The 17,568-nt window shown below is 36.0% G+C and overlaps 1 protein-coding gene across 1 annotated transcript in view; it reads left to right on the top strand.

Moving 5' to 3' along the window:
• BRDT (bromodomain testis associated) overlaps window positions 1-16,025 on the top strand; it is a 68,193-nt gene extending 52,168 nt beyond the window's left edge. Inside the window, exons 17-19 of the mRNA XM_045895391.1 lie at window positions 8,517-8,722; window positions 9,515-9,689; window positions 15,957-16,025. Coding sequence (XP_045751347.1) covers window positions 8,517-8,722; window positions 9,515-9,689; window positions 15,957-16,025 — 450 coding nt within the window. The remainder of the gene's footprint in view (window positions 1-8,516; window positions 8,723-9,514; window positions 9,690-15,956) is intronic.
• The last annotated feature ends 1,543 nt before the right edge of the window (window positions 16,026-17,568 follow it).

Genomic DNA, 17,568 nt, shown 5'->3' with positions numbered 1-17,568 from the left:
GATTGCTTTGGGTATTTGGGATCTTTTGGGTTCCCTACAAATTTTTTTTATAAAGATTTTATTTATTTGAGAGCAAGAGAGGGAAAGAGAGAGAGAGCAGGAGTGGAGTGAGGGGCAGAGGGAGAAGCCGACTTCCTGCTGAGCAGGGAGCTCAATGAGGGGCTCGATTCTGGGACTCCAGGATTGTGACCTGAGCTGAAGGCAGGTGCTTAACCGACTGAGCCACCCAGGCACCCCTGGTTCCATACAAATTTTAGGATTATTTTTCTAGCTCTGTGGAAAATGCTGTTAATATTTCATAGGGATTGCATTAAATCTATAGATTGCTTTGGGTAGTGTGGACATTTTAACAATATATTTCCTTCCAATTCATGAGCATGAACTACCTTTCTATTTGTTTGTGTCATCTTCAGTTTCTTTTATCAGTATTTTATACTTCTTAGAGTACACGTCTTTCACCTCCTTGGTTAAGTTTATTCCTAAGATGTCTTACTATTTTTGGTGCAATTGTAAATGGGATTGTTTTCTTAGTTTCTCTTTCTGCTACTTCATTATTAGTGTATAGAAATGCAATGGATTTCTGTATATTGAGTTTTATTTGTATATTGATTTTATTGTACCCTGTGACTTTACTGAATTCATTTATCGGTTCTAGTAGGTTTTTTTTGTGAAGTATTTGGGGTTTTCTAAATATAGTATCATGTCATCTGCAAATAGTGAATGTTTTACTTCCTTACCAATGGCGATGCCTTTTATTTCTTTCTCTCGTCTGATTGTTACAACTAGGACTTTCCAACTATGTTGAATACAAGTGGTGAGAGTGGACATCCTTGTCTTTTTCCTGATCTTAGGGGAAAAGTTTCTATTTCATTTATTTCTCCTCTAATCTTTATCATTTCCTTCCTTCTGCTGACTTTAGGCTTTGTTTGTCGTTATTTTTCTAGCTTCTTTAGGTGTAAGGTTAGGTTGTCTGAGATTTCTTGTGCATCTGGAAGTAGGCCTGTATTGCTAAAAACTTCCCTCTTAGCATCCCAAAGATTTTGGACCATTGTGTTTTCATTTTCATTTGTCTCTACACATTTTTTGATTTCCTCTGATTTCTTGGTAGACACGTTGATTGTTTAGTAGCATGATGTTTAACCTCCATGTATTTGTGTTCTTTCCAGATTTTTTCTTGTGGTTGACTGCTAGTTTCATAATGTTTTGGTCAGGAAAGATGTAGGACATGACTTTGATCTTTTTGAATTTGTTGAGATTTATTCTGTGGCCTAACATGTGATCTGTACTGGAGAGTGCTGTGTTTGCACTTGAAAAGAATGTATATTCTGCTGGTTTAAGATGGAATGTTTGAATATATCTTGTTGGCTCCATCTGATCCAATGTGTAATTCAAAGCCATTGTTTCCTTGTTGATTTTGTGTTTGGATGATCTATCCTTGATGTAAGTGGGGTGTTAAAGTCCCCTACTATGTTGTATTGCTATTGATTATTTTGTTATTAGCTGCTGTATGTATTTGGGTGCTCCCATGTTGGGTGCATAAATATGTACAATTGTTATATCTTCTTGTTGAATAGTTCCCTTTATGATTATATAGTGTCCTTTGTCTCTTGTTTCAGTCTTTGTTTTAAAGTCTGTTTTGTCCACCAGTAACCAGCAAGGATACTGAAGCAGTAATCAAAAATCTCCCAACAAACAAGAGCCCAGGGCCAGATGGCTTCCCAGGGGAATTCTACCAAACATTTAAAGAAGAATTAATAATACCTTTTCTTCTGATACTGTTTCAAAAAATAGAAATGGAAAGAAAACTTCCAAACTCATTTTATAAGGCCAGCATTACCTTGATCCCCAAACCAGACAAAGGCCCCACCAAAAAGGAGAATTATAGACCAATATCCCTGATGAACATGGATGCAAAAATTCTCACCAAAATACTAGCCAGTAGGATCCAATAGTACATTATAAGGATTATTCACCACGACCAAGTGCGATTTATTCCTGGGCTGCAAGGTTGGGTCAACATCTGCAAATCAATCAATGTGATACACTACATTAATAAAAGAAAGGACAAGAACCATATCATCCTCTCAATAGGTGCAGAAAAAGCATTTGACAAAGTACAGCATCCTTTCTTAAAAGCCATCTATGAAAAACCCACAGCGAATATTCTTGTCAATGGGGAAAAACCGACAGCTTTTCCCCTAAGGTCAGGAACACAGCAGGGATGTCCACTATCACCACTGCTGTTCAACACAGTACTAATGATGTACTATATGTTGGCTAACTGAACATAATAAAAAAAGATTATAATAAAAAATATTTTGAAAATTACACACACACACAAAAATGTCTATGCTACCTAGAGCAATCTATTCATTCAGTCAATCCCTATCAAAATACCATCAATTCTTTTCACAGAGCTGGAACAAATAATCCTAAGATTTGTATGGAACCAGAAAAGATCCCAAATAGCCAAAGGAATGGTGAAAAAGAAAACCACAGCCGGTGGCATCACAATTCTGGACTTCAAGCTCTATTACAAAGCTGTAATCATCAAGTCAACATGGCACTGGCATAAAAACAGACACATCAGTGGAACAGAATAGAGAACCTCAGAAATGGCCCCTCAACTCTATGGTCAGCTCATCTTCGACAAGGCAGGAAAGAATATCCACTGGAAAAAAGTCTCTTCAACAAATGATATTGGGAAAATTGGACAGCCACATGCAGAAGAATGAAACTGGACCATTTCCTGACACCATACACAAAAATAGACTCAAAATGGATGAAACACTTAAATGTGAGACAGGAATCCATCAAAGTCCTTGAGGAGAACACAGGCAGCAACCTGTTCGACCTCAGTCACAGTAACTTCTTCCTGGAAACATCACCAAAGGCAAGGGAAGCAAAGGCAAAAATGAACTGTTGGGCTATTGGGACTTCATGAAGATAAAAAGCTTCTGCACAGCAAAGGTAACAGTCAACAAAACTAAAAGGAAACCTACGGAATGGGAGAAGATATGTGCAAATGGCATATCAGATAAAGAGCTAGTATCCAAAATTTATAAAGAACTTTAGCTCAATACCCAAAGAACAAATAATCCAATCAAGAAATGGACAGAAGACATGAACAGACATTTCTGCAAATAAGACATCCAAATGACCAACAGTCACATGAAAAGGTGCTCAACATCACTCGGCATCAGGGAAATACAAATCAAAACCACAATGAGATACCCCCTCACACCAGTCAGAATGGCTAAAATTAACAAGTCAGGAAATGACAGATGTTGGTAAGGATGCAGAGAAAGGGGAACCCTCTTACACTGTTGGTGGGACTGCAAACTGGTGCAGCCAGTCTGGAAAACAGTATGGAGGTTCCTCAAAAAGTTGAAAATAGAGCTACCCTATGGCCTAGCAATTGCACTACTGGGTATTTACCCCAAAGATACAAATGTGGTAATCCAAAGGTGCACCTGCACCCCAATGTTTATAACAGCAATGTCCACAATAGCCAAACTATGGAAAGAGCCCAGATGTCCATCAACAGATGAATGGATTCAGAAGGTGTGGTATATGTATACCATGGAATATTACTCAGCCATCAAAAAAAAAAAAAAAGAAATCTTGCCATTTGCAATGATGTGGATGGAACTAGAGGGTATTATACTAAGTGAAATAAGTCAGAGAAAGACAATTATCGTATGATCTCACTCCTATGTGGAATTTAAGAAACAAAACAGGATCAAAGGGGAAGAGAGGAAAAAATAAAACAAGATGAAACCAGAGGGGGAAGATAAACCATAAGAGACTCTTGGTCTCAGGAAACAGAGGGTTGCGGGAGTGGAGGGCGGGTGGGAGGGATAGGGGGGCTGGATGATGGATTTTGGGGGGTATGTGTTGTGGTGAGTGCTGTGTATTGTGTAGGAGTGATGAATCCCAGACCAGTACCCCTGAAACAAATAATACATTATTTGTTAATAAAAAAATTTTAAATTAAAAATTAAAAAATAAAAGAGGGGCATTACAGCGTAGACATTTAATGAAATAACTATAGCTTCAACAGGAATATTAAGTACAGTGGATTTTTTTTCACACTGAAAATGTGTGGCAGTAAAGAATACGATGACTAATGACTATTTGTACAGTTTGAGGTAACTAATTGTGATGTTTTCATGACCAGCAGTTTTACCCACCATTACTTTTGTACCATGAGGGCAAATGTCAACACAGTGAAAACGGTGTGAATAATGTCTCAGTATTATTATGGAAACAGTTTTGATCTTGTGGACCCCCTAAAAATGTCTCAGGACCTTTAAGGATCCATGGATCACATTTTTTTTTTTTTAAAGATTTTATTTATTCATTTGAGACACAGAGAGAGAGAGAACATGAGCTCCATGGATCACATTTTGAGAACCACTGCTGTATAGGAATCTATTGCAAGAAATATACCACACTAAATTTTAAAAAATTAAAAAAAATAAAGTTTGTTTTGTCCAATACAAGTATTGATCCCCTGACTTTCCTTTCTCTTCCATTTGCATGATAAATGATTTTCCATCCTTTCACTTTCAATCTGCATGTGTCTTTAGTATGAAATTAATCTCTTGGAGACAGCGTATTGGTGAGTCTTGCTCCTTTATCCATTCCATCACCCTTTGTCTTTTGATTGGAGCATTTAGTCCATTTTCATTCAAAGTAATTATTGATAGGTATGGCCTTAATGCCATTTTGTTGCTTGTCTTATGGTTATTTTTGTAGGTCTTCCCTGTTCCTGATTTTTCTTGTTCTCTTCTCACATGGTTGCTGGCTTTCTTTAGGGATAGACTTGGATTCTCTTCTCTTTATTTTTTTGCATATCTATCACTGGTTTTTAACTTTTCATTACTATGAGGTTTGTATATAACATCTTATACATATAGCAGTGTATATTAAGTTGATGGTCCTTTAGGCTGAACCTGTTCTTTACTCCTCTCCACCCCCCCCCCCACAACACTAAGTTTTAGGTATATGGTGTCATACCTTATATCCTTTTATTTTGTGAATCCCTTGACTGATTTTTATAGCTATACTTAATTTGACTGCTTTTGTGCTTCCTATTTTTTTTACTCCTACTTACAGTCTTCCTTCCACTAAAAGAGTCCCTTTTAATATTTCTCACAGGGCTGGTTTAGTGGTGATGAATTCCTTTAACTTTTCTTTGGGAAACTCTCCTTTTTCTGAATGATAGGCTTGCTGGATAGAGTATTCTTGATTGCAGATTTTTTTTTCTTTCAGCATGTCAAATATATCATGCCACTTTCTTCTTGACTATATAGTTTCTGCTGAAAAATTAGCTGATATCCTTATGGGGTTTTCTCTTGTATGTTTTCTTTTCTCCTGAAGCTTTTAAAAGCAATTTTAATTACTATGTGTCTTGGTATGGACCTCATTGGATTGATTTTGTTGGGGGCTCCCTGTGCCTCCTGGATCTGGATTTCTGGTTCCTTCCCCATATTTGGGAAGTTTTCAGTTATTATTTCTTCAATTATATTTCTTCAAATAAATTTTCTCCCCACTTCTCTGTCTCTTTATTATTCTTTATTATGCTTGGTGGTATTGCTGAGTTCCTTAAGTCTCGTTTCATCTTTTATTATTACTATTTTTTTTTTTCTTTTGTCTCTCTCCTTTTCAGCTTGATTGTTTTCCATCACTCTGTCCTCCAGGTTGCTGATCTGTTCTTTTGATTCCCCTAGCCTACTATTTCTTCCTTCTAGTTTATTTTTAATTTCACTTACTGAGTTCCTCTTCTCTGGTTGGTTCCTTTTTTTAAGTTTTCTCTCTCTTTCTTAATGGTTTCACTGAGGTCTTTCACTCTTGTCTGAAATCCAGTGAGTATCTTTATGACCAATACTTTAAATGCTCAATCAATCATATTACTTACCTGTTTCATTTTAGGTCTCTTCCTATGTCCTGTTCTTTCATTTGGGACATATTCCTCTTTGTTCTCATTTTGTCTAATTCTGTCTGTTTCTTTGTATTATGAAAGTCAGCTACATCTCCTTCACTTGAAAGTAATGGGCTTTTGAAAAAGAGGTCCTGTAGTGCTCTGCAGTGCAGTGTCCCCTGTTCACCAGAAACTGGCATTTCAGGGGTGTCTCCTATATGCATTATATAGGGCCTACAGTTATGGCTAAGTGACATTTGCCTTCAGTCCAGTTATCTGCAATGGCTCACTTTGCCTGTTGTAGGCAGGATTTGGTTCCAGTTTGTTAGTGAGCGAGTCTTCGGTTGCCTCAGGTTTGAGTTTAGTCAGACCAGGCATTTGCCATAGAGGCAGTAGCATAGAACTGCTGGGTGATTTCTCTTGTTTTGCCCAGCTTTCATTGGTGGTTGGGTCCTGCAGCCAGACTAGATGTCTGGCCCCAGCCCATGGCTGGGGCTGCAGTTGGACTGGTGTGTGTGTGTGTGTTTATTTTCCCCTCTCCCCAGGGTAGTGGTCACTTTGGAGTGGTACTGGTCTCTGTCAGGGCTGCTTGCACCCTGCCAGGCTTGTGGCATCACTTTGTATTGTCTTCTGCCAAGGGCATATTGGAGGGGGCAGGTACACAGGAGAATGCAAGGCAGGGCATGGTGCCAGCAAGAGCCACATAAGTTCACTGGACTGGGATCAAGGCAAGCTGGGTTTTAGGGTGCAGCTTTGCAGAAGCATGGGGGCAGAGTGAGGGGTGTTAGCAAGTTATGTGGAGAATGTTGTGGTCATGCTGGTTCTGGTGAATAAGCTGGGGGTGAGGGGAGGGGAAATGGTACAGACCAACTCCTTTGTTCCTGGGAAAGTCTGTCATTGATTCCTGCCCCTCTAACTCATCTCAAGCACACACTCTGTGATGAGTAAACAAATCTCCCTCCCATATATATATATATATTTATACACACACCAGGTGTTCAAACTGGTGCTTCTATTGCTGTATCTCCACAGTGCTGTTTGTTGTACTCATCTTTAAGGACTTGGACTGTACTCTCCCAGTTCTCCCACAGAGACCTCTGAGTTTTAATGTTCCAAGTGTTAAAGACCTGCTGATTATAAGAACTTATGAGATTCTGCCTCTCTGGTTTTGAAAGCCAAATATTGTGGTTCATCTTCCTGGTGCCTAGGGTGTCTGTTTCTTTCCCCTGCCTATGCTCAGCATTCCTCCCTCCCACAGACAGTCCCACAGAGAGTCCAATGGGTCTGTTTAGTTCCCCACCATCTCTTGGCCCTTCCTACCCTACTGTGGCCTCTTCTCTATATTTAGCTGGGTAGAGTCTGTTCTGCCAGTCTTTGAGGTCATTTTCTGGGTTATTTACACTGATGTGTATGTTATCTATTTGTATCCATGTGGCAAGGTGAGCTTAGGATCCTCCTACTCTGCCTTCTTCCAGATATAATCCCTGTACTGGAAAATTTTATTTTTTATTTTTTAAAGATTTATTTATTCACTTGAGAGAGAGTGCATGCGAGTGTGTGCGCATGAGTGCAGGGGAGGGGAGGTGGGGCACAGGGAGAGAGAGACTCTCAAGCAGACTCAGGGAGCACAGAGCCTGACTCAGGGCTCGATCCCACGACCCTGAGATCATGACCTGAGCTGAAACCCAAGAGTTGAACACTCAACCAACCAAGCCACCCAGTCACCTCTGTACTGGAAAATTTTAAACTACATATATTTCTATTGGGTTGCATGGATCTAGATCATGATAGAACTCATTTAAGAAGAGTGGTCACAGTCAGTTAATTTTTTAAGAAAGGAAAGACAAAGGTATGTCAGAGGGTTCCCAACAAATACTGTGCCATTCTTATGACATTATCTTTCTTTGCCTCTTATTAATGATTTGTATATTTGGTTTATTTTTCGTATGGGACCATAAATATCTTTTCTTACATGACTGGTTTACTTAGTTTTATATTCCTTGCAGATTCTCATACTCTGTGTTAGAGTTGACCCTTGAACAACACAGGTTTGAACTGTTGGGTCCACTTATAATAAGTCAGCTTTTTCGATACAATACAGCATTGTAAATATATTTTCTCTTCATTACAATTTTCTCAGGAACGTTTTCTCTTCTCTAGCTTACTTTATTATAAGAATACAGTATATAATACATATAACAGAAAATATGTGTTAATCGACTGCTAGTGTTACTGGTTAAGGCCTCCAGTCAACAGTAGGCTGTTAGTAGTTTTTTCAGGGAGTCAGAAGTTATACATGGACTTTTGACTATGCAGGTGTCAGCACCCCTAATCCCCATGTTGTTCAATGGTCAACTGTATATGTACATTAAATTGAAATAATTGGTAAGCATTCTATTTTAATTTGGTCTTAGATGATTAATGAGTTTAGTTTATCTGTTATCATATTTTCATATTTTTCATAATTTAATAAAATTATATGAAGGCCTTAGAATCTTAATTTGATCTATTACTGTATCAAAAAATACTGTTTTCCTTCCAAAATGTGGTTGACATCTGTAGACACAAACTAAATCAAATATTTTTTTAGGATATAAAGATCAAGAATGCAGACTCTTGGAAAAGTTTAGGCAAACCAGTCAAAACATCTGGTGTACTGAAATCCTCAGATGAGCTCTTCAACCAATTTAGAAAAGCAGCAATAGAAAAAGAAGTAAAAGCTCGAACACAGGAACTAATACGGAAACATCTGGAACAGAATACAAAGGAACCAAAAATATGTCAAGAAAATCAGAGGTCTGTAATTTACTGGATTAGAGGCTGGGAGATAGTCTTTTTTTTTTTTTTTTTTTTCATTGATCAATTTCCTTTTATTTATTTCTATTTTATTTTTAAAGATTTTTATTTATTTATTTGAGAGAGAGAACGCACACACAAGAACAGGGTGAGGGGCATAGGGAGAAGCAGACTCCCCACTGAGCAGGGAGCCCAATACGGGGCTCGATCCCAGGACCCTGGGATCATGACCTAAGCTAAAGGCAGATGCTTAACCGACTGAGCTAGGCACCCCTCAGCTTCCTTTTATTTATTCAAATATTCATTCATGTCTGCTTGCATTGATTATGTGTAGCAATCTCCATTCCCTATGGTAGACATGTAATTTTAAATATATTTCTTTTTTGTCAAGTGATCATGATTTAGCCATTTAGTAGAACACAAAGCCAATTACAATTGCAAAAAGTACATTTTTATTGATTTTTTAACTGACAAGTAACATCTACTTTGAAGAGAATAGAAATTATCAAGTGATTAAGCTATTAAAGATACTAATATAACTAAATCGTAATGATATCATTATTTTCCAGAAATGTCTTGTTTCCATTCTGTGTGAAAGAATATAGTAGTACACCTTGGTTAGTTTCCATAACATTCTCTTTGTTAATATAGATTGCCTTTGCAAAATTTGACATCATAACCTATGAAAAAGGGGGTCTAAAACATTGCTTTATATTTGTAATTTAACATATCTTTGTAATGAAAACTTTTAAGGAACTTGAAACCTACTTTGAGCTATACTGTTTCTTTAAGGGACCTTGGCTTTACTCAAGAATCTTTTTCAAATAAGACACAAAACCAGTACCTTGGAGAAGAACAGAAAGAACATCAGCAGTCTTCGGAAGCTCAAGATAAATACAAACTCTGGCTTCTCAAAGGCCGTAATTTAGCGAGGGAGAAAGAGCAAGAGCGGAGGAGGAGAGAAGCAGTAAGTAAATATTAGTTTATTAAATCTAAGGAAAGATTGAACAGAGCATTGTCTTCTACAGGTTCAAAGATACATTCAGGGTAGTTTTCAGTGACTTTGGATTTACATCTTTAGTGAGTATTGAATTCTAAAATCAGAGCCTAAAATATTTTGTAAGTTAGAGACACAGAGTGTAATCATAATGTATGGTCATGGAGCTACTAGACTATGTAGGTTCAAATCCTAGTTCTGCCATTTACTAGACTTTTGGGCTTGGGCAATTTATTTAACCTCTCTGTGCCTCAATTTCCTTGTCTGTAAAGTGGGAATAATAATACCTGTTGTGAAGATGGAATGAATTTACACGTAGTAATAAACACAAAGGAACATTATTGGCACGTAAGTAGAGTGGTTTATCACGTACTGTTATTAACTCTTGAAAAATCCATAAACTATTGATAAATTGTGGCCAAAAGTTATGCCATCTATCCCAGGTCGGTGTTTTAGTTGAACACTAGGTAAAGAAGTTGACTTGTATTATAAGTCAATTATATCTTAAATTGGAAAGGAAAAAAAACTGACATGTTTAAGAGTCTTGATATACAGAAAATAATGTTTAAAAACTAGAATTGATTCTTTCATCCATGGATTATTTAGAAGTATATTAGTTTCCAAATATTTGGGAATTTTCTGGCTAGTAATTTCTGTTAGTGATTTCTAATTGAATTCCAGTGTAGTCAAAACTATATAACATCTTAAATTCATTAAGACTTTTTTAATGGTCCACATTATGGTCTACGTTGGTAAATATTCTGTGTGCACGTGAGAAGAATGTGTATTCTGCTGTTGAGTAAAAACAGGCCAAGTTGGTTGATAGTGTTGTTCAAGACTCCTGTCTATATTCTTGCTGATGTTCTGCCTGCTTATTCTATCAAATATTGAGAGGGGGCATTGCCATCTATGATTATATAGTTGTAAATTTGTCTTTTTATCCTTGTAATTCTGTCAGTTTTATTTCATCTATTTTGAAAGTGTATTGTTAGATATCTAAACATTTAGGATTTTTATGTCCTCTTGATTAATCCCCTTTTCATTACAAAATGATCTTCTTGATTCTTGATGATATTATTTACTCTGAAATTTACTCAGAAACATATCCGTTTCACCTTTTGTATGACTTATATTGGCATGGTGTAAAAAATGTTTTCCTCCTTTTACTTTTAACCTATCTGCATTTTGATATTTAAAGTGAGTTTCATATAGGTAACGTGGTGAGGTCTTGCTTTTTTTGTTTTTTTAAATCCAATCTCTGCCTTTTATACAAGTCTTTAGACTGACTACATTCAATATGATTATTGATAGGTTAAGTTTAAGTGCAACATCTTATTTCTTTTCTGTTTGTTCTTGTTAGCTCTTTTTTTCCTACATTCTTCTAATCATGTATTTTTATGATTCTATTTTATTTGCTTCATTGGCTTATTATCAGTAACACTTTGTTATTTGATGGTTGCTTTAGGGTTTGTAATATACACTTTAGCTTAACACAGTGTTCCTGTGAGTAATGCTATACCACTTTGCATTTGGTAGAATAACCTTACAGCGGTGTACTTCCATTTCTCCCCTCCCAGCTTACATGCTAATGTTTAAGTAGTCAAATTATCTTTTTAAAAATTTTAGGGGCACCTGGGTGGCTCAGATGGTTAAGCATCTGCCTTCAGGTCATGATCCCGGGGTCCTGGGATCAAGCCCTGCATTAGGCACCCTGCTCAGTGGGGAGTCTTCTTCTCCCACTCCCTCTGCCCTTCCCCCCTACTTGTGCTCTCACTCCCCCCACCCTCAAATAAATAAAATCTTTTTTAAAAAGTTCTAAATAAATTAAAATTTTATATTTACCTATGTAGTTACCATTTCCAGTACTCTTCATTCATTTAGATCCAGATTTCCAAATGGTATTAATTTTCCTTTCTCCTAAAGGACTTTTAACATTTCTTGTAGTGTGGGTCAGTTGGTGATGAATTCTTTCAGCTTTTGTATATCTGAAAATAACTTTATTTTGTATATCAGTAATAGACTTTATCTTTTAGAACATTTTAGATTCACAGCAAAATTGAGCCCGAAATACAAAGAGTTCCACATACTCCTCCCATGCCCCCATCAACGCATAACCTTATACACTATCAGCATCCCACCATCCATGAACCAGTATTGACACCACATTGATAACATCACTGTCAACCTTAGTTTCTATCAAGCAAAATCCATAGTTTACTTTAGGGTTCACTCTTTGTGTTGTGCTTTTTATGGGTTTGACAAATATGTAATGACATAGATCAATCAATTACAATGCCATCAGAATAATTTCCCTTTCTTAAAAGTCCCCTGTATACCTCCTATTAATCCCTTCTAACCACTCGTCTGTTTATTATCTCCATAGTTTTGCCTTTTCCAGAATGTCATATAGTTGGAATCATACAATATATAGCTGTTTCAGATTGGTTTCTTTCACTTTAGTAATATGCATTTAAGGTTCCTCTGTGTCTTTTTGTAGTTTGATAGCTCATTTCTTTTTGTCTGAATAAATACTCCCAGTATATGGATGTATGACTGTTTATCCATTCACCTATTGATAGACATCTTGGTTGCTTCCAGCTTACAGCAATTACAGTAAACACTTGTGTGCAGGTTTTTGTGTTTTAAACTTGCCTTTATTTTTTTTTTTAAAGATTTTATTTATTTATTTGAGACAGAGAGAATGAGAGAGACAGAGAGCACATGAGAGGGGGTAGGGTCAGAGGGAGAAGCAGGCTCCCCGCCGAGCAGGGAGCCCGATGCGGGACTCAATCCCGGGACTCCAGGATCATGACCTGAGCCGAAGGCAGTCGCTTAACCAACTGAGCCACCCAGGCGCCCTTGCCTTTATTTTTTTAAATATACTTTTTACTGGATGTAGAATTCTAGATTGTTAGTGTTTTTTCTTTCAGTACTTTAAAGATGTTCTTCACTAGCTTCTTGCTTGCTTTGTTTACAGTAAGAAATTTGGTATCTTTGTTTTGTATAAAACATGCCTTTCGTCTGGCTGCTTTTAAGTTTTATTCATCACTGGGTTTTTGTCTGTTGTTTTTGTACTTTGTCGGGCTTATTATTGGAAATGTGTGTTTATAGTTTCCATCAAGCTTGGAAAATTTTTGGCCATTATTTCTTCATATTTTTTCTTTTTCCTCTTTTCCTCCTTTGAGCAATCACTTATTAGGTCACTTGAAGTTGTCCCACACTGATGCTCTTAATTTAAACAAATTTTTTTTCTCAGGGTGCCTGGGTGACCCACTTGGTTAGGTGTCCAACCTCGTGATTTTGGCTAAGGTCATGATCTCACAGATTGTGGGATCAAGCCCTGTGTTAGGCTCTGCAATCAGCAGGGAGTCTGCTTGGGATTGTCATTCTCCTTCTGCTCCCTCTGCTCGCTCATGTTCGCTCTCTCTCTCAAATAAATAAATAAAATAATAAAACAATTTTTTCTTCTTTTCATTTTACTTCAATTCACTAATCTTCAATGTCTAATCTGCTGTTAATTCCATCCAGTGTATTTTTCATCTAAGACATTGTAGCTGCCATCTTTAAAAGTTCAATTTGAGTCTTTTAAAAATGTTTTTTGTATTTCTATTAAGTTTTTGAACAAATGAAATACAATTATAACCTATTTCAGTGGGCTTCTGCTAATTCTGTGATCTCTGTCAGCTCCAGGTTGTTTCAGTTGATTGATTGGTCTCTTTATGGAAATGTTTTTCTGCTGCTTTATATGGTAATCATTGATGCCAGATGTTGAGTTTTACCTTCTTGGGTCCTGGATATTTTTGTGATCCTGGGAAAGATGCAGGAATTCATGGGACATTCAGGAATGTAGTTTGAGAAGAAAAAAGCCATTGACTTTGGCTGTATATTGATTATAATACAAATGAATTTACTAAGGAATAATGTACAAAAGTTTTGTCAGCTTCTTATTTTGTAATACTAAGGTAGAAATAAACTGCATTTGGCAGTGTTGTAACATGTGGTAGAGTTTACAACAATGTGGTCTTACAGAAATTTCTAAAGGTTTAAATAACTAAACTTAAACATTTTAATTTAACTTTTTTATATATTTCTTGTATTTTTTTAGGAGCTCATAATTTTTCATTAGTACTTAGCTAGAAGTATTTTCTCTAGTGACTTAGGAATTTTTCCTGTTGGTTCTCACAAGGGCCTCACTTCAGGCACCCATAAGTGATTTCTCAGCAACTTACTTGCTACCTAACAACCCAGTGAGGTAACCCAATATAATTTCTAATATCCTAAGCACTTTTCTGGAACTTGTCTAGACCTGGAATCCACTGAAATGTAACTAACACTGTATCTAGCAGCTTTGATAATAAACAACCTGATCTTGGATCTGCCTACTATCATTTTTGACAACACAAACTCTTATGTTGCTGCTAATTTATAGATCTATTCTCGAAAAAGATAATAACTTGACACCTAGCAGAGCTTCCATGAATTCACCTCATGCCAGTTCCCTTGACCAAGTATTCAATCCTAAATTTGAATGGTTGAGGTATATATATTAGGTTATGATGATAGCTGCAGGGAGTGTTAGTTATGTAAATCATGGTATCAAAGGTTAGTTGGTGTAGAGAATAACAGTTCCATATCAATAATTATCCCACACATACAGATTTTAGTCAAGATGGAAGACAGTCTGAAATAAAGTACTTTTAAAATAAAAACAAGTTTCATTACATATTATTAGGATTTTGCAGTATGTCTGGATACTTACAGGAATATATCACATGATATTTACATGAGGACAGTGTATCCAACTCTCATATTGGAGGGTTAAAATAGAACTTTGGGGAATTCTCTGGGCTAGACATTTGGCATCCTGAGTTGGCATTAGGAAAGTAGCCTGGGTTATGATTTAAGAATTTATCCTTTTATTTCTGTGGCATATTTAAAGCAATATTTGTAGCTTACAAGAGTCACACTTAACTTTTTAATATCCTTTTGGTAGATAAGTCATAATTTCAAATCATCTCCCACATAGCCAATGGGAATACTGATTCTCATCCAGGAAGTCAACTAATTGGTTGCAGATTGGCACATTTACCTACAGCTCTGGGCTGTTACTATTTACTGATTTAAAAAAATGAACAATTTTTAAAGATTTACTTATTTTAGCAAGGAGGGGAGCAGAGGGAGAAGGAGAGGGAATTCCAAGCCAACTCCACACTCAGCGCGGAACCCAAAGTAGGGTTCAATCTCACAACACTGAGATCATGACCTGAGGCTAAACCAAGAGTTGGATGCTTAACCAACTGCGCACCACTGAGGTACCGCAAAAAACATTTTTAAAAATTATAGCTGGGGTCATTTTGGATGCCATCACATGAACATTTAGAGAAGGCTTCAGAATATAAGAAACATTTATTTCCTTTGCCTTATTTATTTATTTTAGATTTTATTTATTTATCTGAGAGGGTAAGAGAGTGAGCAGGGGGGCGGGAGGGGCAGAGAGAGAGGGAGAGGGAGAAGCAGACTCCTCACCGAGCAGGGAGCCCGACTTGGGGCTTGATCCCAGGACCCTGAGATCATGACCTGAGCCGAAGGCAGACGCTTAACCAACTGAGACACCCAGGCACCCCTATTTCCTTTGTCTTAATTAGACTTTTGTTTACTTTAGCTTATTTTTAATGCCTTTTTAGCATTTAATGAACAATGTTGTACTGAGTGTTATACATGCAATTTGGTTTGATTTTCATAAATACCTATATATAAAATAAACTTGGTTAAATAATTTGCCCTAGGTTACACAGTAAGTGGCAGAATCCAGGAAAGCCTGTAGCTTTAATGTTACATATTATAGTTTCCTCAAATAGTTAGAGATACTGGACCATTCAGAAAATAATTTTATGTGTCTAGTGTTATGTTGGTTGTAGAGATAAATGAAACAATATAATCTCAGTTCATGTCCGTATTAATATTCTGTCAACACTGAGAGTTTTCTCTCTTATTTGGAGAAGTTAAACTTGTTCTTAGTGTTCTTGTAAGTTTTAAGTTTTATTTATCACATGAACAATAATTTAACAAAAATCAGTATTTGAAGAGAAATAGAAAATTACATAAACTCGTTATGTTAAATAAATTGTGTTCATGTTATATAATCTGTTCCAAATGTTGTGATCATTTTTATACAGTTCTAATGAAGGCATAAATTTTTTTAAAGTAACATTGAATTTTTTTTCCTTCTTTCTACAGATGGCTGGTACCATTGATATGACTCTTCAAAGTGACATTATGACAATGTTTGAAAACAACTTTGATTAAAACTTATTAACCATCAACTTAAAATGAGTGATCTAAAAGATTAAAATGCATATGGTAAAATGATTGCTTTCAAACACCAAGATACCAATCTTATATTGTATTTTGACTGCTCTAAAATGATTAAACAATTTTCACATATATTTTTAATAGCTATATGTTCATTTTCTAAATGGTATAATTTACAGGAAATTTTATAATTTTGGATCTGAAGTCTTCTCTAAATGTTCATGTGAATTGAATAAATTCCCAGATGCTATTCATTTTATAAATAATTGTCTGCTATGTATTATAGGCCCTGTCTAAGCAGTGAAAATCCAAGAGATAGCCCCTTCTTGTTTAAAAATGAAATATATATAAAAGTGTATCAAAAACAGCCCCTGTTGAGTTTTTAACTTTTAAAACAAATACCTATCTGCCTTAAAATATTTAGAATCTCTAACAAATAATACTTGTTTTTTTTCTGTCAGGTTATGTAAGATTCTCTGCTGATTCTGTTTGCAAAATTTATATTGAAATTTAGTTTAAAGAGAATGTTACCTATGGTTTGGATGATGTTAAATTTGAGCAAAATAATAGTAAATATTATGATGTAAGTTTCTATAGGAACTTATACAGTTCTTAGATGCATATGTGATAGCATTGAATGTTTACATTTTTATTTAACTATGTAGTCTTTAAATCTGTAAATTATTTTTGTTTCATCATTCTCAAGTTGCAATTATGTATAAATCATGTGTATCCATTTCATATATTTTAACATTTTGGACTCTTGAAGTGTAACATGATTCAGGCCCCTTTATAATACCATCTAAAGTAAAAATTCAAAGTGAGTGTGTATTATAGAGAGAAAGAGAAAAAGTTTTCTTGACTTCATGTGTTTTTATAATCAATATAATTTTTTTGAAATAGCTACATGACAGCCATTTTAAAAATATGATCAACTAGTGGCTGAAATGGTGGTGAAACCTTCATGAAACATAGCTAGAATTAAAGTGGTAGTCATACCCATTCAACTATAGCTCTTTTTTTTTTTTTTTTAGATTTTATTTATTTATTTGAGAGAGAGAGAGAGCACAAGCCAGAGGGAAGAGGCAGAGGGAGAAGTAGGCTCCCCACTGAGCAGGGAGCCTGATATGGGGCTCGATATGGGGCTTGATATGGGGCTTGATCCCAGGACCCTGGGAGCATGACCTGACCAGAAGGCAGATGATTAATGGACTGAGCCACCCAGGCGCCCTTCAACTATGGCTATTTTTAAGAAAGGAATTAGTATGTATATACTAAGTAGTTTGCATTGTTATTTTCCTAAAAGATCATCATAGATTAGATTTATCTCTATATTTTAGCATATATGTATTTTTAGGATGATACATCAGATGCACATAGTGGTTAGTTCTAGGTGATGGCATTACAGGGTGTTTGTTTCATTTAAGACATTTCATATTTTCTGGTTCTTTTTAATATTATGTAATACTTTTAGGATCTGTGGGAAACTTTCCATTTTGAAGAGAGAATGAAAATAGTAAGGATTTACTTCTGTCAA

Source organism: Mirounga angustirostris, unplaced genomic scaffold, assembly GCF_029215605.1.
Source record: "Mirounga angustirostris isolate CCGP_5_RB_7025 unplaced genomic scaffold, mMirAng1.0.hap1 SCAF_4, whole genome shotgun sequence".
Lineage (NCBI taxonomy): Eukaryota > Metazoa > Chordata > Mammalia > Carnivora > Phocidae > Mirounga > Mirounga angustirostris.
The sequence above is the reverse complement of the archived record's forward strand: the minus strand, read 5'-3'. Positions and strand labels throughout refer to the sequence as shown.